The sequence below is a fragment of the Pseudomicrostroma glucosiphilum genome (assembly GCF_003144135.1).
Source record: "Pseudomicrostroma glucosiphilum strain MCA 4718 unplaced genomic scaffold BCV69scaffold_8, whole genome shotgun sequence".
In the NCBI taxonomy this organism is placed as follows: domain Eukaryota; kingdom Fungi; phylum Basidiomycota; class Exobasidiomycetes; order Microstromatales; family Microstromataceae; genus Microstroma; species Microstroma glucosiphilum.
In genome coordinates, this window is record NW_020289920.1 from 104555 (window position 1) to 124204 (window position 19650).

The following is a 19650-nucleotide window of genomic DNA, read 5'->3' on the forward strand; positions in this document are numbered from 1 at the left end:
GTGTGTGTGTGTGTGTGTGTGTGTGTGTGTGTTTCATTAAAGTATACAATGGATAATGTCTTCCGAAAGATTGTAAAGACGAAAGTCCAGTCTCAGTCGCCAGTGAAAAGCCATGGCGTGCGTCTGTCTGGCCTAGTCTAGCTACCACGACTGCCCGTCCTACCCGCTCCTGGTGCACCTACGCCTATACCCATACCCATGCCGAGCGCAGGTGCAGGCGCAGGCGCAACGCCTCTCCTTGCACCACGCCCGCGCCCACCGACAGGTGCAGATCCCTGTCCGTGTCCATACCCATGTGCACTTCCACCTCCCGTCCCAAGGATCCTACGAGGGCTAAGCTCTCCACGACTAGCACTAACGAAGAAGGCGACGATGAGTACACATACGAGCGAGGCCCAGGCAACGACCTCGTTCAAGGTGGCCAGACCGGCATCAAGACTGATCGCTGGTGAACGGCCTCTGCTGCTCTCGCTAGTGCTTCGGCCGGCAGTTGTGCTTGTGCCTCGGTGTGGTCGACGACGGATCAGGGTGGAGGAACCGCTGCTGGGCATGAGGGACTCGGCTGGGTTGGTATCTGGCACACGAGACTCATCCAGGACCTCTTCGTCCTCGTCCAGGAGACTTGTCCTGCTCCCGCGACGAGAGAGGTGAATGGAGTGAGGGTGATACACTTGCGGACCTGCCCTCCCTCCGCCAGTCCTGCGGCGGCGTGGCACTTCGCCTGCGTTGCTCTGCCCCTGTTCTTTTGCATATCGTGCTGAAGAGATAGCCCAGGCTCGCTCTTCGATTTCCTGCTCGAGAGAATCGTCCCCGATATGGTCAGCCCCATACTCTTCCACAAGGTCATCGCCTTCTCTCGAAGACTCGAAGCCTCTGGCTTGGAGAGCCCGGTGGTATTTTGCGCGCAGCAACGCTTCTCGACGCTCCTCTTCCTCGAGCTGCTCCGAGCTGAGTATCATAGAGGCATTTCTTGCCTGAGTTGCCCCGCTCTTCTTCCTCTTGTCTTGGGCCGAGGAGAGACCGGCCCAGTCCAGGAGACCTCGGGTAAGAGTGCTTCGTCTGCTGATCCCGAGGACGGGTGTGGCAGCAGCGAGCAGGCCAAGGCGTCGTGCTTCGGATTCCTTGAGCGGAACACCATAGTCTTCGTCGTCGGCCCAGATGACAGGTTGGTCCTGAATGACCCGCTCGAGGAGACTGTACTGTTCCTCTCTGGGCTCAAGACGGTCTCGCAGTGCGCCAGAGGAAACGATGTGGTCCTCTTCTGAGGCACGGCCTTTGCCACCTCCAACAGTGGCTACACTACCGTTGAACCAGCCTCCTTCCCTGGCCAAGACCCGATTGGTAAGTTGACTGTCCACTGAACGTGCATCGTGCGGACTGCCTTTCAAAAGCATCAATCGAGGCTGTCCATTCAAGGAAGGCTCATCCTGCCCAGGCTTCTCGTAACGTAGGTCAGCAATGTCCGAGACCGCGATGCTCTCGGTGCTAGGCTGCATCTTGAGTTGTGGTCGAATCGAGAGGTGTGCAGGTGCACTGGCCTCCGTGGGGCTGAGAGCGCCATAGGCAGACGTCAGTGTCAAGTCCGCACTTCGTGTGCGCGAAGGAGACGCATTCTCGTAGTAGAGGCGCAATAGAGAGGTATTTGTCACATCGCCCGTCGGGTCGTTATCCATGTCGTTATCTCCTAGGACACTACCCAGCTCGCTGCCCAATGAAGTCATCAAGACACGGTGAGGTCGGCGTGAGCTCGAAGAGGCGACACTGTGCTCTGCACTTGATGCCCGCCGGCGCAATGCTCTCTCCGTAGCATGAGAGTGCCATGCAGGAGAGCCGGGCGATTGCACAGGAGTCGAAGCCCTGCCTTCGTCCTCTTCCGCTTGTCGCTGCCTCATTGCTCTGAGAGCTTCATCGCTTGCTCTCTTGACGATGGTATGGGCATCGCTGGGATCAAGAGAGTTGCTTCGAGGTGGTTGAATCGGAGAAGCCAGACCATCATAGACATTGGGATGGTCTGCTTCCTCATCGCGGTCGACCCAGCCTTCAGCCTGCTCCTTCCTCTTGGCCGCCAGATCCTCCATGCTGGGCGTGATCAAGATGCGAGGACGATTCATGCTCAAAGCGCTCCGTTGACGCCGAGGTTTTCGAGGTGAAGAGAATGGCGAGCTCGTGGTGCTGTTGCTGCGCATACTCGACAAGGTAGAATCCGTCGTTGATGCCGGAAGCCCGTCATGAGCGAAATGACCCTGCGGCCCCCAGATTTCCTCGGCGGTGCGTTGGCGGCGAAGCGCCTTTCGGACAGTGCGGCGAGTCTCGACCTGCCAGCGGTTGCCGAGCGCCCGCCTGCTGCTAGATCCGCCTACTTGGTGAGGGCTCGTTAGTGAGCTCGGAGAGGCCACCGAGTTTGCATCGTCCGTAAGTTCGTCATCGTCACGGCCGCCGGAAAGCGCAAAGGACATTTCGCTCTCGTGAAGGTGCAGGACTGCGTCGTATTCGTCCGTAATTTTCACACCTTCCCTGAGAGCGGCGCCCAATCTGCCGTCTCGCTCTCTCCTGGCCTGCTCAAGAGCGGCGTTGGTCTGCTCCAATTCCTTGACTTTTGCGAGGAGGCGTGCCACCAGCGACTTCTCTGCACCACTTGTGGCCTCACTACCAGGAGACTCTTTCAGCAGGGCGTGTAGAGTGCTCGACAGACTCTCGCTGCTTGTTGAGAGGTGAAGAGAAGCCGGGCGGTGGCTCGCCTCAGTTGGCGACTGATTTTGTGAAGAGATGGCGGTCGGTGACGTGCTTTCTCTGCCGGTGGGTTCGCCCCGCCTCGACCATGCCTTCTTGGGCGTCTTGCTCAGTTCGAGCTCAACGTTCCTCTCCGTGACGCTCTCCAGCTCCTCCTGCAGCCCTTTTATCTCCCTGTTGAGTTTCCGTAGCCTCTTGCTTCCGTCCTTCTTGGCGTCCTCAGCCTCCGCCTGCAGCTCAGCAACTTGTGCAAGCAGAGTCTCATTCTGAGCAGACAGAGCAGACAGTTGCTTTTGCGTCATCGAAGCCGAGATGACGGCCTGATGCCTTTGCCTATAGTGGGATTGTGAACCAGGACTGACGACAGACGCGCTGTATCTCGTGCTGCCGGCCGGTGACTGAGGTGTAGAGGAGATGAGACCAGAAGTGGACGGTACCATATGAGCAAAGGCGCTGCTCTCGGGGTACTTTGACGATGATGTCGAGCTGGCAGAAGGAGACCGAGGCAGTTGCGATGTCGAAGCAGAGCCGTGCTCGGGGACCGCTGCGTACTGAAAGTAGTCTGAGGCGTGAGTAGGCGTGGGCATTGGCGTATCGTCTGTGCTTGACGTAGTTCCTTCAGGAGCTAAGTTGACGTTGGGAGGTGAGTACATAGGAGGATCTGAGATGTCGGCATCCTCCCTGGCATGGCCTGCATTCTCAGTTTCCTCATCCTCATCAGCCTCGCCGGCTTCCATAGTAGCATGGAATCGATCCATCACTTCCTCATGCTTCCTTCTCAGGCTAGTGTTCTTCTGTAGCAGAGCCTGTCCGATAGCGGCAGCGATGCCGAGGTCTCTCTCGCGCTCCTGGATGACGGCATTGGCCTGAAAGAGGAGAGCTTCGAGTTCCTCCCGGGGCAGTCCACCCAACCAAGCCCTGTCGAGCTCATCATCGGCGTCTGTTTGCTGAGGCTGCTGATGGGCTACGACGTTGAGAGTTTCGGTGAGCATATCTGCTTGAGATCCTCGCCTAGCACTTGAAGCGGGAGCCAATGGAGATGAAGTACGAAGCGGAGGGGTAGAGGAGCGGAGGTTCTCACTCGAGCCTGGTTGTGTGGGCGACCTTGTCCTACTGAGGGGACTTCTGCTACCTCGACCCCATTTTGGCCCATTGTAAGCGTCAGGTGACGAGCGTAGATCTGCCTCACCTGTCGGAGACAGCAGGGATGGGGAGGTTCTGCCCCATCGGTCTGTACTGGATAGAGCCGCGGTGAGTCCAGGCGGCAGGTCCAAGTCTAGGTCCTGATCGAGCTGTATGGCAGCTCCTAGGGCATGACATGCCACTGTAGGCTCCTGAGGCTGAGGCGGAAAAGCCTTTTCGTCAATGTTGGCCGTTGGGGATGAGGGGCTCATGACGTTGGTGTCTCTGCTCTTGAGGTAGCTTCTGCTCCTCGTGCCCGCCCTCGGTGGACGAGGACGGGGAGCGGGTTGTTGCGCTGCACCCGAGAGCATGGTGAGCGAGAGGTCCAAGGCTAGGTATGCAAGCTTGAGCCCTGATACTTGCAATGGGGTATGGTAGCTTCTTTGCAAAGACAGAGAGCCGGGGGGTGTTGTCACTCTTGCGCTAGAGATGGCCAAGGAACGTGGCAGGTGGAGTCGAAGAGTGACTTGAGCACCCCTAAGGGGGAGAGAATCAGAGAAGGGCTATTTGCGTGATGGGGTCGTTTGAGCTCGGGAAAAGTAGCCGGTCCTATCTTGTTGTCGCCAGGCCGGGGCTCCCTGTAGGCTGAGGAGCCGTAGCGAGATAGGAGGGCTGGGCGTTGGGCGTCGAGCGTTCTTTGGAGAGTGAGCGTTGCGTGCGGAAAGGGGAGCGTGGGAAGCGAAAAGGACGGCGGAGGTGCTTTGGGTAAGGTAGGGCTCGACGGCGATTAAGATCAAGGACGGGGGCGATGATATTAGAGGGAGCGATGGTAAGGCAAGGAGGAAGGAAGGAAGGAACGACGACGAAGAGAGAGTCAAGTGTGTGTATAGTGTTGAGTCGAGGATGAGCGGACAGAGGGACGGACGGACAGGCGCAGGGACGAGGGACGTCAGTGAGAGATGCTGTCTGTCCGCGTGTGTGTGTGTGTGTGTGTGTGTGTGTGTGCGTGCGTGTGTGCAAGTGAAATTGCCACTCCGACCAACACCACCCTGGGCCAACGGCACCCGGCTCCTCGTCTCCTTTTCCCTGTCCCGGCGCGGTGCTGCTGCCTGCCGCCGGCTGTCCTGTGGTGATGTTGCTTGGGCCCACGAGGCCAGTCGCGTCCAGGGCGCGCGCCTCTGTCCATCTCCCGATCAATTTTCTCACACACGCAGACAGAGGGAGAAGGGAGCAGTCCCCTCTTTTTTCGAAGAAGCACAAGAAGCAATCAATCCAGCTCAGCTCAGCTCAGCGCCTGTCTTGCCTAGCCTAGAAAGCAAAAGAAAGAAGAGAAAACTTAACGTCGCATGGCGTGGCGTGGGCCGACGCGCATGCCGAGAGATAGGCGGGCCAAACGCATCAGGGCCCATGACCGAGGTCCCTGCTTTGCCTTTGCCTGCTTTTCACGCGAGGCACAAGCTGCACGCCTTGTATATGCACAAAGGCTACCGGAATGAACCATCCGTGCGTAAGAAGTGCTTGGAAGAGAGAGAGATATAGCGTCAAGACGGGTCCCGTCGCACATGAGTAGGAGGGAGAAGGGCGTCGCGTGTCCTGTCGTGTTGTTGTTGTGTTGATCTCCCCCTCTCCGCTCTGCTCAGACTCTTGCCGGCCCACGCTGAGAGTCGGCACATGTCTGAAGCGAGATAGCGTCGCTAGATTCGCTACAAAGCCGAGCTGCCAGTTCCCAGCCAGCCGAAGACTGAGGGACAACCTCGACCCACACGAGAGCTGAGGCATTGCCCCCCTTGTACTCTGTCCACCCCTCTCAGCTCAGACCAGCGTAGCTCAAAAGCGGAACGCCACGAGGATTGCTTCTCTCCCTCTTCGCCTTGCCAGGACCTGGGTCAGGAGAAACAGATGGCCAGGCTTTTTCCCTTGCCTGAAGTAGAGAGCAGGGGGGAAAAGGGGAAAGAGGGGGAGTGGAGGTAGGGGAGACGTGGGGGCAGGAGGAACAGAGGAAACGTGCCTTGGCGAGCATCGCGGGACAAGGCGGGGTTCATGGCGGGGTTGGCATCGGCAAAAGGCAGAGATAGTGTCGCGATTGTGCCTGCATCTTTCTACGACGAGGCAAGGAGGACAAGCGGGTCAAAGAGGCATTCGCTCTTACTTCATCTCTCCGTTCCTCCCCTCTCTCCCTAATCAAGGGGGTGCATCGGCTTGGCTGGACAGGTCGAGACTTTGTCATGATTGCTCGGCGAAGAAAGATATGCAAGCGCGGAAAAAAGGCACATCGGGATAAGATTGATACACGGAGAAAAGGTGAACCTTAATCAGGCCAGGGGCTGGCCGGGTCTACAGCGCCCGCCGGAGTGAGTGAGCTCCTGCTCACGAAGCCTCCTTCCCCTCTGCGCGTGCAGCATTCCTTCATCCGCGTCTCTTGCTCGAACTGACCTACTCTCTAAGCCTTCTCAGCAGCCTTCTTGTGGTCCTCGAGGTCCTGCGTCAGAACAAAACGGTATCGAACATCACCGTCTGCCAGTCTCTGGATAGCCTTGCCACAGTCCTTCATGGGCAGCACCTCGATCCAAGGCTTGATCTTCTCCTTTGCCGCCAGATCCAGCATGCTCAATGCCTCGACCTTGCTACCGATGTGACTACCACCCAGCAGGGCTCCATTGCCGGCGAATTGCTGGCTGCGCAGGCTCTTGAACTCGTCCTCTGGCATACCGACAAAGATCAGGCGGCCGTGAACCGAAAGAGAGGAGAGGAAGGCGGGAATGTCCACAGCGTTGGAAGAGGCAGTGGAGATGATGATGTCGAGGGGCTTCTCTCGACCGAATTCAGAGGCCCAGTCGGGCTTCTCCTTGGTAGAGATGAACTCGCTGGCGCCGAGCTTCTTGGCGTCCTCGGCCTTGCGGGGAGAGTGGGAGATGACGGTCACGTCTGCACCCATGGCCTTGGCCCAGAGCACAGCGTAGTGGCCCAGACCACCCAGACCAACAACACCGACTCGAGTGCCCTTCTTGACGCCGTTTCGCAGCAGCGGAGAGTAGACGGTCAGACCGGCGCAGAGCATGCTGGCGGCGTCGGTGGACTCGATCTCATCGGGGATAGCAAAGACGAATTGCTCCTGGGTACGAATGTGAGTGCTGTATCCTCCCTGAGCGGCTGTGCCGTCGTGGTGAGTCGAGTTGTAGGTGTCGACCATTCCCTTTGTGCCCTCCTTGTTGCCGACGCAATATTGCTCACTCTCGTTCTTGCAGTTGGCGCACTCTCCACAGCTGTCCACCTGAGCTCCGACACCAACACGAGCGCCGACCTTGATCTTGGGGTCCTTGACAGACTTGCCGACCTGGGTAACAGTACCAATGATCTCGTGACCTGTAGAGAGAGAGAGGGCAGAGGAAGATGAGCATCGGCATTCTGAGCGCATAGATGCTCGGCCATGCTGACTCACCAGGGATGCAGGGCCCACTTAGAGGTCCCCATCCACCAGTGATGGTGTGGTCTGTCAGCAGAAGGGTGGGTATGGGTCATGAAGGAGTCAGCAGACAATCCTTATCTTTGTTGAGCAGCTCAAATGGCGACGTGACCACGCCTACTCACGGTCGCTTCCACAGACACCACAGCACTCGATTGCGACGTCGACATCGTGGTCTCCAGGCTTCTTGAGCTCGAACTCGATGACCTCGAAGTCAGTTGGCTTCTTGGTGTCCTTGATTGCGTATCCACGAGGCATGACTGGCGTGTTTGTTAAGATGTGTGTGGTGTGGTTGTGGTATATGAGTAGTAGTTGGATATGATGTCGTAAAGGTAAAGGAGGGGTCGAAGAGGAAGAAGGATGTCGTGCGCCACATGCCCTCCACATCCCCAACATCAGGGCCTCGCCCGCGTGCGCGTGGCGTCCAGGCACAAACGAGATGACCGCTGCTTCCGCTTCCGATTGTGTCGCACTTTGCTCCTGCTTCCGCTCGAGTCTGTACAGCTCAATCTCCCCTGTATTCAGGCCTGAGGATCTGTCCAGCTGCCCATTCTTCGTATGGCTTCGGCAGGTCAAGAGGCGAACATGGCAGCCACTAATGCAGCAGCAGCTTCCGCTGCTGGACTGCGGACAGCCAAGCGAAGCATGCGAAAGGCCATGGCACAGCGGTTAGCGCAAATGTCCCGACAAGAAATCCTAGAGCAGTGTGAGCAGCAATGATGAGCTGGTGCAAGAATCTCTCTGGCAGACGAGAATCGATTATAGGGCAGTCAGAGGAGCGATTTTGACGTTCGATTTGCCCCCTCTCCCAGCCGAGCATGTCACCCGGCGTATCCTCGCCTCGCCAACGTACCAGCGAGCAGAAGCCATCTCAGTCTATGTCTCAATGGCATCAGGAGAGGTGGATACAGATCACCTCTGCCGCCATACGCTCCTGGCAGGTTAGTTCGAGGAAGTAGCATAGAGCTGGCGTGGTGATTGAGCTCCGTAGCTGATGCATCTTCCCGACATAATGCATCAGGCAAGCGACTCTACGTACCTCTCTTCGCAGCTCCCGCCTCTTCCGCTGCAAGCTCAGCCACCTCTTCTAGCACTTCTTCTCTAAAGTCTCCCGCCTCTACCTTCTCATCAGACATGCGCATGCTCCGTCTGCGTACTCTAGCCGAATACGAAGGCATGAAGATGAATCGATGGGGCATCCGCGAGCCCGAAGAGGAATATGCTGCTGGTGTTGAAGAGATCAGCCAGGGCTCCCCGAGTCCTGATCAAAGTCAGAGTCAGAACGAGCGCGTAAGACGGGAGAACGCTCTTGATCCCTCCACGGGCGGATCGGGGCTGGACTTGATCCTCTCCCCCGGAGTGGCATTTGACGAACAGGCCGGTCGATTGGGCCACGGAAAGGGATACTACGACCGTTATTTGGCGCGATGCGAGGAGTTTGCGCAGCAGAGAGGAAAGGCGGGACCGGTCTGTGGTGAGTCGCAGTGCAGTACTGAGCAGTGTCTGTTCTGCTGAAGCGATGAGACTGACGAGCACTCCCACTTCCTCGGCCTTTCCCTTACTCAGTCGCGCTAGGCCTGACCCCACAAGTACTCCCCTCCGGCGAGCGAGTGCCGCAAGACGAGTACGACCGCACGCTAGACGGAATCGTCGTGCCTTCCGGCGTGCTGAGGGCAACGGATGATCGCGGTCGGTGGGAATGAGCCGAAGTCGGTCGCAGATATGGAGGATCTGATGATGATGAATAATTACATTACATATGCTGTGCCACTCTATGAGGTTCGCTCGAAAGATGTTGATGCTGCCGCTCCTTCGACTAATCGTTCCCAGTCGTTCTGCCCCGCCTGTCTTCGTCTCCATTCCAGACATGCGCCTCCTCTTCCTCCTCGCTCGCAGTTTCAGAGGCTACTCCGGGCGCTACTGGAAGGACCACATCGATATCTGCCTTTGGCCAACCCCACTCAAGGAGCCACGCAAAGACCATGTCGACCATGACCACGATGCAGAAGACGCCTCCCGCTACCCAACTCTTCTTGATCTGCCAATCGCTGAAAGTACCAGTTCTGCCGTCGGAGCTGTTAATGGTGGCTGAACCTTGGGTGGGACTCTCGGGCCCGGCATTGTCCCAGTACCGCATTAGCCTCTCCATCCTGCTCACCCTCCTCTCGCGCATCGCCTCAAAGTACACCCCCTCTAGCCGTCTTACCACCTCTGACCAGCTGTACATCCCCCTCGTCCTCGCATGAACGGCCCAAGGATCCCAATCTCCGCTCTCCAGCTGTGTTCTCACCCTGTGCACAGCGAGGGACACGACGCGCACCAGCTCGTCTGTATTGGGCGCGGCGAGAAGGAGCATCTCGGGGGAAGGGAGAATCTCCGGTACTCCCCCCACCTCGGTAGCAACGATGAGCAGTCCACAGGAAGCGGCCTCAATGAGAGATGTGCCGAAAGCCTCTGTGAGCGACGGAGAGAGAAAAATCTCCCCACGCGTGAGATGGTCGCGCACTGAACCCTGCTTGACAGAGCCTACCAGCTGAACCCTGTCCAGTAGAAGGCAGCGCTCCCGCATTTGTTCTAGTTCGACACGCTTGGGTCCGTCACCACCGATGAGAAAGTCGACTTCGGGATGGGCGAGACAGATGCGTGGGATGGCCTCGATGAGCAAGTCGATGCCTTTGCGGTACATCAGGCGGGAGAGGATCACTATAGTCGTCCTGCGCGAGATTGTAGAATCTTCGATAGGCGAGCTGGAGGAGGAGCAGGAGCCGTCATCCTCAAGGGCATAGCGATGCAAGCCTGACGATCGTGTACTTTGCTCTTTCAGCGTAAGGGGCTTGAATTTTTCCCCGTCGACGGCATTAGGGATCACTACGACCCTCCTCCCGGGATCCCTGATTCCGGCTCGCAGCACCGTATTCTCCCTGGCAGCATAACTGACACAGACAACCCGATCCACATCGCTGAGCACAAAGCGGAGCAGCTTATTTGTCAAGATACTAGCTGCATCCTCGTCCAAGGAGAAGAGTGAGTGGTCCGTAAAGACCGTCTTGATACCGGCTTCCCTGGCGTGGAAGAGAGCTTCGTGGGCGAGCGAGCTGAGGGCTTGGTGGGCGTGCACCAGCTGGATGCGTTCCCGGATGAAGATATACCGAAGGAGTGGGTGTGAGGTGAAGAAGTTCGGAAGCGTGGCCTGCGAGGCTATCACTTTCAGCGGGAGGTAGTACACCGTCACGCCAGTCGAGAGATGACGCACGCCAATGCGCGATGGAGCGTAGGCGTGGGTGATGATGACCACATGGTGGTTGAATGGGGGCGCAACCAGGAGGGCAGATATTTCCGAGATATGACCTTCCACTCCTCCGAGGTTAGGGTAGAAGAAGTCCGACACGATACTAGAAGGGTGAGGGGAAGAGAAGAGAGAACCGAGGTGTCAATAAGCTGCACTTTCGACTGTCTTGCTCTGTCATAGCTATGTCTCTCCTTCACCATTTGGCCGCGAGACTCACCCGTCCGACCGAGACTCCTCACATCGGACACTCCCAAGATGCTCACGCTATACGTAGTTTTCGGCCTGGTGACCCTTCCATGTGGTGCTCTTCTGGATGGTGATTCGGCTCTGCTCTATCTCCTAAAGGCGAGGATGTCATGGCGCTTCGTGTGCCTTCAACATGCCCTGTCGAGGAGCCTGCGGCGTCCTCCGGAGAAGAGGCAGGCATCGCGAAGTTCAAAGCGAGAGCAGACGTGCCACTAGCCAGTGCCTCGTCGGCCTCTTGGACATTTTCGCTATCGTGAAAGTCCGGGTGACTGTCCTCGAGCCCATCCTCGTCTTCGACGACAATCGCATGCTCGCCGTCTATGCTCAATATCTTCTTCACAATCCCGCCTCCAGAGGTAGGAGCCAGTGGAGCAGATTCGCCCGTCGCCCCAGTGGAGCTAGAAGAAGATTGCATCCTCACGCGCCGCGGAGCTATCCTGCTACTACGTGCACTGGCAGGGCCAGGGCTGCTGACGCTCCCTTCGAAGCCCGAGAAGGGGTCGAAGCTTCCACTGCCTGCGGAGGCGGTAAGGTTCAGCATCCTGCCGACAGAGGGGCTGGTCGTTGGAGATTCGACGTTGAAGTCCCAGCTCTGAAGATAGCGAGAAGTCTGTATGCTCATGGCCCTCTTCTTGAATCTTTCCTGCCGCTCGCTTAGGGGTGGCAGATCTGCTAGAATCGCATTGATCAGGTATTTCTGAGGCTTTGCATGCTTGAAGAAGGGGTGCTTGAGGAGAACTGCAGCCGATGGCCGCTTGTCCGGTTCCTTTTGTAGACAAAGATCGACAAAATCTGCGAAGGTTTTGGAGTAGCGGTGGGCTCCTCCAACCATGTCCAATCTGGGAGACTCCTCATCGAGCGTCTTCATCAGAACTTTTACTGGAGGGAGACGGGAGTGAGGAGCATGACCCTGCGAGAGCTCCAAAGCGGTGATACCGAAAGACCAAATGTCGGCTTTGGAACTGTAGTCTCGGCGAGAGATGACCTCGGGGGCCATCCAGCACGGCGTTCCTACAAAGGACTTGCGTTTGCCGCCCACACTGCCGCTTCGGCCTATCGAGCGACCCTCTCCAACCCAGACGCCTACGCCAAAATCGCCCAAGAGGACCGTACCGTCTTCGTCTACGAGTAGATTGGCAGCTTTGAGGTCCCTGTGCAGCCAGCCATTGACGTGTAGGTAGTCGAGTCCTTGCAGTGCCTGCTTGAGCACTGTGCAGATGACGTCCTCGTGAAATCCGTCAGTGTGAGCAAAGCGCATGATGTCCAGCATGGAACCCGAGCTCATCAATCGAGTAGCGATGTGGAGCTTTGTTTCCTGGACCCAGCAGCCTCGGACACGGAGAACATTTGGGTGCTTGGACAAGGACATGAGCTGTGTTTCTCGCCTGAGCTCGTCGGTGTCCCTCCCAAAGGCTTCGAGGTCGATGACCTTGACTGCACATGCTCTACCATTCAAGGGCTGGAAGGCGGCTTGGTAGACAGTCGAGGATGCTCCGTGCCCGATGACATCGCCTAGGATGTAGTCCTCTGGCTGTGATGAGTACATGGGCCAGTCATCCACGACTGATCCAATGTGATTGGCTGCCCTCTGCGGCGAAGAGGTATACCGATGCGATGCCGAATTGGACCGCGATAAGGGCCTCCTGGTAGCCGTGGATGGTGTGGACGACCTGCTGCCATTGGGTTGGGGTACGCCGAGCCGACTCTCGCTGCTGCTAGAGGACGAGGAGGATCCACTGGCGGTTGACCCGGCCAGGCCCAGGGCGGCTTTGGTGCGGCCGAGCATATTGTCTAAGGCGTGTGACTACCTGGGTTTGTTCTCTGACTGATCACCATGGGGAGAAAGGTACTGAAGGCGAGTGTATGCTGTCCATGGCTGCTGGGGAAAGCGCTCTTGTGATGGAGATGGTGACCAGGATGGTGCCTCGCCTCCTGTCCCTCATCGTGGCTGGCTGCCGCACTGAGCTTGGGCCAAGTGCTCTGCGACTCCGTTCCCCCGCGTGTGCCGTTCCGCTTTCCGCATCGAAATATGAATTGGCAGAGCTCAGGCGACATCGTCTGACTGTACGCTGCCCTACCACGTCCTCCCTCCTGTCCATCCTCTGCCTATCTCTGGAGTCATCGTCGTGGTGCAATGGTACAGACCTATCAGACTCAGACGACCTACCCAACGCCATTCGCCATCCTCGCGCCTGCCTACTTCCTACGCTACCCAAATCCATACGCTCCACACGTCCTTTCTACCGATGTCCTAGAACGGCGCATCGTCTACAGGAGGCAAGATGTAGCATCAGCTCCTCCGGCAGCGGAAGATGGAGCTAGCTCTGCTTCCACATCGTCGTCGTCATCATCCTCTGGCTCTGTCGTCCGCCCGGTACTGCTCACATCCCGGCTGATTCTCAAGAAGGGTACGCTCCCTTCCTGGGCTCCCCGTGGTCTGATTAAAAACTCCGAAAGCTGGGTTCTCGAAGTGAGCGAAGTAGACCTGGATGGAGACCTCCCTGGTGGATCTGCCTCGAGCGCTGGCGGGGTCATACCAGAGGGAGACTCTGACTTTACAAAGATGTACCCCCCTAGGGGTGAATTGGCGAGACCTGCCGACGGGACTTGGCAGGGTGTTCCGGCACAGAGTCAGGCCGGCAGGACGGGCAGGCAGATGAGGACTTGGACCAGGAACGTGGACCATACGACGGTACTCGCAGTTGCTGAAGGGCTGACCTTTAGCGAGGTTCTCCCAGAAGAGCCGGCTCAGCAGAAGACTGCTTCTACAGCTCCTCTAGCCAAGGGAAAGGGCAAAGAGAAGGAGGCAGCAGCACTTGGCACTAGCGTGGGTGCCACACCAGCATTCCTGCCCACGCATTGTCTCATCAGCGCTCACATCACCAGCGATGTGTCCGTCTTGTGGGGCAGGATTGAGAAGTTCGGCATCAAGCGCTTCAAGGCGCACATAGACACTGTGAGTGGGATGTAGTGCCGGGTACCCAGTCTCTGATTCGCACGCAATAGTCTTACTGACGCTCATTTATCACCTTTCCCCCTCTTCTCCAGTCACGGCAAGGTCTCCTCCACACCTCGTCCCTCCTCTCCCACAATGTCTCCCCCTTCTCCCAGTCACTCGTACCACCACGTCGCTCCGGCCCCCTCGCCAATCTCCGCGAATCGCTCCGTCCCCCTTGGCTGGACGGTCTCCCCCTCTCCCCTCTAGCCTCTCTCCGTCTAAGGCTAGCAAGAGGTCGAGAACGATGGGTCGAGGCAAAGGAACGAGCGAAGAAGAGGTATAGGGACGTCAAGGAGGAGGGAATCTGGGGTCATGTAGGGCGGAAAGAGAGGGAGGAAGGGATGGCAGATTGGAGAGAGGCTGTTAGGGAAAGGCTTGTGAGGGGGAGGCAGAGGTGGTGGGGCGGCACGGTGGAGAGTAGGACGGAAGCAAGAGGAGCTGCGACTGCTGCTGTTGACAAGAAGTCATCGGAAGAGCGGCAAAGCGACGGGGAAAGGAGCCAGACTAGTACGGTGGAGCTGCCGAGGGAGCGAGCTGCGAGGCTGGCTCAAGAGCGTAAAGAAGGACGATGAGCGGTTGCTTTCCTCGTCAATACAATGTAACACTTCACCCCTCCTCATCGTCTTGCGACAGCAGAGGCGCCTTTCTCTCACCGAAGGCGTACCCAGCTCGGCTCCTCAGTGAGGAGTATCGGTAGTCTAGTGGAGGGTTGCACTTCTTCTCTTTCCGCTTCCCGCTGCTTCTTACCTCCCCCATGCTTGACCTGCTGAAGTAGTCCACGCATCTGCCCACGAGGAGCTGTCCTTGGTACTGACCACTTGAGAGCCTCTTTGGCTTCTTCAAGGTGCTGGAAGACTGGCAGGAGTCAAGGTCCCACTTGGTCTCGAGGCCGCAACGATCAAGGTAGTGTGGGTACCGCGTTCCTTGCCTGCAGGCACGCACGGAAGGGCTAGGCAGAGAAGTCTGGCATCTCAGCCGCTCTTCTTACCTTTGCTTGGGTCCCTGGTCTGCAAGCTAGCCAGGGAGAGCTTGCATTTCTCAACACTAGGTAGCTAGCCAGTCAGGCACCCCAAGCAGACGTGCGGGCGGAAGAGGGAATCTCATACCATGTCTGGCTATTCTGCCTTTGGTCCCAGAGGAGCCTCCACTAGCTACCAAGGCGAATCTTCAGGCTTGGGTGACTATGATTTCTTGCCGCCACAAGAAGAGGAGGAGGGCGAGGAGCTAGTGGAGAGAGATAGAGGTGGTCATGTCATTGCTGAGAGAAGGACGGAGCAGCGACAGCAGTCGAAGCAGCCACGGCAAAAGTCTCAAGCTGCCGAAGGCCATACAGAGGAGGAAAGAGCAAGGATCGCTGCAGTGGAGATCCTGCCAATGATCCTCGCCAATCCTCCGAGCATACCTGCCGCAATGAAGAGCAGTGAGCTGAACCAGTACGTATCGCCCGCTCTGGCGGCGAGCTCTGAGGCAGAAAAGGTGTTCTGACGCTCCTTGCTCCTGTACTGCTCGCATAGACGGCATACTCTCCTGCGAATTAGCCCTCATGACCACGATGACTATCTGGTCACCGCAGGACCCGCCACTCAGCCAGATACCTCCACAAGGGTGATCAATGCCCTCGAGGAGCTCAAGGGACACGTCGAGGAGCTAGCCGGCGCTTATTCCACATCCCAGGGTGCTTTAGACAGCATCATCCAATTTGTCCAATGGCAAAGCCCAGAGGAGGGTATCCTCCTCGCCTCGGTCGGTCTTAGCTGTGGAAGTACTAGAACTGACCCGCTCGCCATAATCCTCAAGAGGGAGGACATCGACGATGAGGTCGCGTGGAGGTTCCATAATCTTCTCCCCTTGGCAGCCGCGCCCGGCCAGTGGTACTCGAGTCTCGATGCTGCGCTGGAAAGCAAGCCTATGACTGCACCTACAGAGAGACGGCAAGAACAAGGGATATCAGGAAGTCTCTCCTTGCGTCAAGGTGAGACAGAGCAGGGGCAATCCCCCTCCCCAGGCGCGATACTCGGGTCAATCAGCAAGACGGCTGCCGTCTCCGCTGCAGTAGCTGGCAGTTCCTCCTGCCAAAGCATCACCACCGCCACTACCGACGAGGCAGGAGATGAGGAAGGGAAGGACAAGAAGATGCAATACCTCTATACCAATGCGGAGGATTTCTGGGGCGGCTGGGAGGGAGACGAAGAAAGGCCAGATGGGAGCGATGTGACAGTCGAAGCAGATTGCGCCCCTGCTGATGAGGCTAAGGAGGAGGATGACTATTGGGACTCATACGGTACGTCAGGTGTTCCAGAAGATGATGAGCAGGAATCAGGAGGAGGTGATCCACTCGACTCGAGGGATCTTGGCGCTACGGGCATCGCCAGACCTGCAGTCCCAGCATCGGTCGATGCAGTCAAGCCCTCCAGCCACCCTACCACCGACTCCTCCATCATCGAGCATCCTCCCTTCGTCCGGGCTTCGCATCAGCCACCTCACGAAAGGCACGCCCGCACTCTTATGCGCTCCCTAGTGGGGCTGGTACAGGAGGGCCCTGAGCCTGTGGGCGAGGAAGAATTCCTGCGATGGGCGAGGGAGGCATTTAGGGAAGATCAGCTGGAGAGGGAGAAAGCGACACGGGCAATTGGTGGAAAGGGATGAGGCGGGGCGATCGAGGGAAGTGGGGGGAATACTGAGGATTGGACATCAAACCTTCGATGACAGGGAGGATGAATGAATCTATCATACGTGTCACGTGCAACCAATCAAGCTATAGTACATCCGTAGACCCAAGAACGCAACTACACATCACGAAGCAGCACCTCCGCCACGACCTAGCATCTTGGTCCAGTTGAAGGGTTCCCACTCCTTCTCGAATCGGGCGAGCAACTCGCTCCCTGCTCGGTGATCCAGTCGACGTGGTTTGCGCCAGGCGCGGGGCTCGAGGTCCAGGAGACTGCCGATGACTTCCGCAGCTGTGCATACAAAGGGCGAGATGAAGCGAATGAGGAGTCAGCAGGGATAAAACCTGAGACAGTCGGACCGTCTTCAGCCTTGACGCGAGACCACTCACCGAACCACCTGTCGAACTTCCCACCACCCATTGCCGCCTCGCTCATCGCATACTCGTCCTGCTGCTCAAAGGCCTCACCCGCCTCTGCTCCCTCAATCACATGTCCATATCCCTTTTCCCCTTTATGATCAAATTGAATCATAAAGTATGGTAATTGTGGGACCATTGCCCGCCTAAAGGGTCTGTCGGGGGTGAAAGAAATGACCTTGTGATGCTGCGACCAGTCGGATTCGACATTCATCAGTTCTTGACGGAAATTGCCGGGGAGAGAGGAAAGGAGGTCCTTTTCGAGAGGGAGAGCTTCGATGACCGTGTGGCGTTGCTGCTTGAGAGAAACAACGGTCTCGTAGAAGACTACGCCTTGCCCCTTAGAGTCCGCTAGCTGTAGAAGGCATTTCATAAAGTTCTGCGGGAGGGGCAAGAGAGCGAGGTATGTGGTTGTCAGCTCAAATCTAGTGCAGGTGATCCGGTCTTCAAGCGACTCACCTTGACTTCCTCCCACGTGTCATCGTCCGCATCCAGCATACTAAGATGGTGCTGGATCGGGACGATGAAGCAATGGCCTTCTACGAGTGGCTCATTGTCCGGCAAGGCCAAGTAGGCTCTCGTCCCACTGGCCACAAGTCTCGCCAAAGGTGGCTTCTCGCCTTCATCCTGGAAGCAAAAGCGACAGGACTCTAGAGCCTTTTTAGTCTTGGCAAAGTCATTGATAGCAAACTGCCTCTTGAGAGCGTCCGATCGCATCTTCTTCCGCGCAAGGCGTTCCACGTTCTCATCGAGGTAGTCGAAGCCTTCCTTAAAGGCCCCATCCGAGGCAATGCGGTTGCCGAGCTCGGCGTCGTAGTTCTTCTGATCGCCGCTGCCCGCCTTGAACTTTTCCTGTCGGACCATGTCCTCCAGTGTAATTTCGTCGTCATCAACATTGTACCGGACAAACTCGCCTGTCTTCGGATCGTGAGTCTGCACCTTGTTGGCCTTGCGCCGGCGATTGCCTGGCGGCAGCTCTTCATCTTCTCCAGGCCTGCCACGCCCAACGTCGTACAGCCTACCTCGCCCATCCAGAGTGGGCAAGACCTGTACGTTGGTGTCTGCAGAAGATCCGACTGACTGCACAGAGGCAGTCTGCTCAAAGTGACCTCCACCCTGATCACCTCCGCTGGTAGCTCGTACCTTTTCCTTTTCTAGTGTGTCACGCAGACTCCGCGCGTTGGGCTTTCCCATCATTTCCGCTTTCATGACCTTGGCCTCGAGCTTGTTCAGAGCAGCAGCATCCAGAGGAGGATTTGAGACTGAGTCCCGAGCTTGCGCAGCAGCCACAGCAGATTGAACAGCGGGTGAAGGGGTAGGAGTTCCACTGAGCTCGGTCGCAGACTCATTGGCATCGGCATTCGCGGTGCGGGCAGGAATGGTAGGGGTAAAGACGGTGGGAATCGGAGTGGAGGACTTGGACTGTTGAGGAGTACCACTTGTACCCCGAAGACTTCCGAGTCTTCCGACTCCTGATAGTGACGTGGGCACTTCAGGTTGCGGCGTGGAAGGAGCAGATGCCTCTCCTGGTTTGCGGAAGGACTGACGTGAGACCGGTCTTGAGTGGGGCGCTCCTGCCCCAAAAGAGCTGTTTGGTGAGTCTGTGAACATGAAGCTTCGATTGGAGGGGTTGGTTGCAGCCGGCGGTCTGACTGGTGTGCCGCCCCGCTGACCTCGACTGACCCCTCCCTGACCATCGAGGTACGCCTTCTCTGCCTTTGCCTCTTCAAAGGAGGCCATATCGCCATATCTCTCCATCGCTACATCCTCTATTGACCTGCCTTCTTCACTGGCCTGCTCAAAGGTCTTGCGCAGCTTCATGAGACGCCACTGGTATCCCGGAGCGCCAAAGGAAGTCTTTTGCTTCGCCTGATCAGCATACTCGTCGATGTGTTTGCCTTGAGCGAATTGTGTATTGAGTTCTCGAGAGCTGACCCTGAGCTCATCTGGATTTGGCTTGTCTTCTTTTGGCTTCTTGACCCTCTCATTGCCAAGCGAGGAGAAATAGTCACCCTCTCCGTCCCCGGGCTCTGTGGAGGAAGTCGTTGCGTCTCCTTGTGCATCTACCCGTGAATTGTAGCTCTGAGTTGCTCCGGCTACCATCCAATTATCGCGCTTGATCTGCGTCTCTGTCGCCGAACTCTTCGGCAAAGACACGGGAGAGCCAGAGTGGGTAGGCTCTGCGTGGGATTGCAGATTGAGTGCGGAAGAAGACGGCACGGTGGTGGAAGCATCTGCTGCAGGTGGGGACACAGATCGTCTCGAGTGCCCGCGATGTGACCTATCGTCGTCCCTGTCACGGTGCCTGTGGCCATGTGGCCGTGATGAGCCGCGATCATCGTCGCGGTTGTCATCGCGCCGGCGTTTCGAGGACGAGGACGAGGACGACTGACGATGGGAAGAGCGGTGGTGAGGAGAGGGGGAGCGCCGGTGCTTAGATGAAGAAGAGTGATGCCTATGATTACGACTGGATGTATGCTGTGATCTGTCTTCGTCATCGTGCCTACGACTGCGGTACGGGAAGGCCGAAGACGAAGGGTGATCGTCTCCCATTGCTGCACTGATGATCAGGGGAAGGCAGTTGGGGATGGAGTGGATTGCATCGTAGGTATCCTTCCTTCCTTCCGTCTGTCCGTCTGTGGGATCGCGGGTGGAGAGTGGCCTGTGTGCCTTTGCGCCGAAGAGGAACGGAAGCAGAGGTGCCACTTCCGCTCCGC

The 19650-nt window shown here is 57.4% G+C and overlaps 10 protein-coding genes across 10 annotated transcripts in view; 5 read left to right on the plus strand and 5 right to left on the minus strand.

The window, feature by feature from the left end:
* The window catches only part of BCV69DRAFT_203847 (hypothetical protein), a 498-nt gene extending 409 nt beyond the window's left edge, over window positions 1-89 (plus strand). Inside the window, exon 1 of the mRNA XM_025489700.1 lies at window positions 1-89. This exon is cut by the window's left edge and continues 409 nt beyond it. Coding sequence (XP_025347388.1) covers window positions 1-40 — 40 coding nt within the window. The 3' untranslated portion in view covers window positions 41-89.
* Window positions 1-4489, minus strand: part of BCV69DRAFT_203507 (hypothetical protein) — a 4540-nt gene extending 51 nt beyond the window's left edge. Inside the window, exon 1 of the mRNA XM_025489698.1 lies at window positions 1-4489. This exon is cut by the window's left edge and continues 51 nt beyond it. Within this exon, the coding sequence (XP_025347389.1) occupies window positions 138-4223 (4086 nt within the window). The 5' untranslated portion in view covers window positions 4224-4489 and the 3' untranslated portion in view covers window positions 1-137.
* Window positions 4431-5525, plus strand: BCV69DRAFT_203519 (hypothetical protein). Its single transcript, XM_025489699.1, has one exon. It carries the CDS (start codon window positions 4756-4758, stop codon window positions 5389-5391), a length of 636 nt encoding a protein of 211 aa, XP_025347390.1. The 5' UTR covers window positions 4431-4755; the 3' UTR covers window positions 5392-5525.
* A 767-nt stretch (window positions 5526-6292) lies between these two features.
* Window positions 6293-7573, minus strand: BCV69DRAFT_299375 (GroES-like protein; the record flags this gene model as incomplete). Its single annotated transcript, XM_025494323.1, has 3 exons — window positions 6293-7215; window positions 7292-7342; window positions 7441-7573. 3 exons carry the CDS (start codon window positions 7571-7573, stop codon window positions 6293-6295), a joined length of 1107 nt encoding a protein of 368 aa, XP_025347391.1.
* Window positions 7574-7803: 230 nt separating this feature from the next.
* BCV69DRAFT_283111 (5-formyltetrahydrofolate cyclo-ligase) lies at window positions 7804-9102 on the plus strand. The gene is made up of 4 exons (XM_025492590.1): window positions 7804-8021; window positions 8128-8256; window positions 8337-8789; window positions 8882-9102. The coding sequence occupies exons 1-4, from the start codon at window positions 7901-7903 to the stop codon at window positions 9016-9018; spliced, it is 840 nt and encodes a 279-aa protein (XP_025347392.1). The 5' UTR covers window positions 7804-7900; the 3' UTR covers window positions 9019-9102.
* A 29-nt stretch (window positions 9103-9131) lies between these two features.
* On the minus strand, window positions 9132-10706 carry BCV69DRAFT_249587 (UDP-Glycosyltransferase/glycogen phosphorylase; the record flags this gene model as incomplete). Its single annotated transcript, XM_025490346.1, has 3 exons — window positions 9132-9334; window positions 9422-10029; window positions 10117-10706. Coding segments are annotated over 3 exons (1401 nt in total), but the record flags the coding sequence as incomplete, so codon positions are not given.
* On the minus strand, window positions 10376-12766 carry BCV69DRAFT_203480 (kinase-like protein). Its single transcript, XM_025489697.1, has 2 exons — window positions 10822-12766; window positions 10376-10707 (listed from the first exon to the last, which is right to left on the minus strand). Exon 1 carries the CDS (start codon window positions 12634-12636, stop codon window positions 10864-10866), a length of 1773 nt encoding a protein of 590 aa, XP_025347394.1. The 5' UTR covers window positions 12637-12766; the 3' UTR covers window positions 10376-10707; window positions 10822-10863.
* Window positions 12767-12883: 117 nt separating this feature from the next.
* Window positions 12884-14461, plus strand: BCV69DRAFT_283113 (hypothetical protein). Its single transcript, XM_025492591.1, has 2 exons — window positions 12884-13806; window positions 13899-14461. Exons 1-2 carry the CDS (start codon window positions 12985-12987, stop codon window positions 14418-14420), a joined length of 1344 nt encoding a protein of 447 aa, XP_025347395.1. The 5' UTR covers window positions 12884-12984; the 3' UTR covers window positions 14421-14461.
* Window positions 14462-14587: 126 nt separating this feature from the next.
* Window positions 14588-16808, plus strand: BCV69DRAFT_283114 (hypothetical protein). The gene is made up of 2 exons (XM_025492592.1): window positions 14588-15281; window positions 15363-16808. Exons 1-2 carry the CDS (start codon window positions 14956-14958, stop codon window positions 16492-16494), a joined length of 1458 nt encoding a protein of 485 aa, XP_025347396.1. The 5' UTR covers window positions 14588-14955; the 3' UTR covers window positions 16495-16808.
* BCV69DRAFT_312843 (hypothetical protein) lies at window positions 16642-19536 on the minus strand (the record flags this gene model as incomplete). Its single annotated transcript, XM_025494977.1, has 3 exons — window positions 17393-19536; window positions 16907-17312; window positions 16642-16808 (listed from the first exon to the last, which is right to left on the minus strand). Exons 1-3 carry the CDS (start codon window positions 19484-19486, stop codon window positions 16642-16644), a joined length of 2667 nt encoding a protein of 888 aa, XP_025347397.1. The 5' UTR covers window positions 19487-19536.
* Window positions 19537-19650: the final 114 nt, after the last annotated feature.

What these genes read in the sequence shown, in the direction of transcription:
- BCV69DRAFT_203519 (XM_025489699.1), top strand. Translation starts at nt 4,756, where the DNA reads ATGAGCGGACAGAGGGACGGACGGACAGGCGCAGGGACGAGGGACGTC.
- BCV69DRAFT_283111 (XM_025492590.1), top strand. Translation starts at nt 7,901, where the DNA reads ATGGCAGCCACTAATGCAGCAGCAGCTTCCGCTGCTGGACTGCGGACA. An exon ending in ACAAGAAATCCTAGAGCAGT is followed by an intron (nt 8,022 to 8,127) that starts GTGAGCAGCAAT and finishes CCCCTCTCCCAG; the next exon opens with CCGAGCATGTCACCCGGCGT. An exon ending in AAAGGCGGGACCGGTCTGTG is followed by an intron (nt 8,790 to 8,881) that starts GTGAGTCGCAGT and finishes TCCCTTACTCAG; the next exon opens with TCGCGCTAGGCCTGACCCCA.
- BCV69DRAFT_203480 (XM_025489697.1), bottom strand. Translation starts at nt 12,636, where the DNA reads ATGCTCGGCCGCACCAAAGCCGCCCTGGGCCTGGCCGGGTCAACCGCC.
- BCV69DRAFT_283113 (XM_025492591.1), top strand. Translation starts at nt 12,985, where the DNA reads ATGGTACAGACCTATCAGACTCAGACGACCTACCCAACGCCATTCGCC. An exon ending in TCAAGGCGCACATAGACACT is followed by an intron (nt 13,807 to 13,898) that starts GTGAGTGGGATG and finishes CCTCTTCTCCAG; the next exon opens with TCACGGCAAGGTCTCCTCCA.
- BCV69DRAFT_283114 (XM_025492592.1), top strand. Translation starts at nt 14,956, where the DNA reads ATGTCTGGCTATTCTGCCTTTGGTCCCAGAGGAGCCTCCACTAGCTAC. An exon ending in AAGAGCAGTGAGCTGAACCA is followed by an intron (nt 15,282 to 15,362) that starts GTACGTATCGCC and finishes CTGCTCGCATAG; the next exon opens with ACGGCATACTCTCCTGCGAA.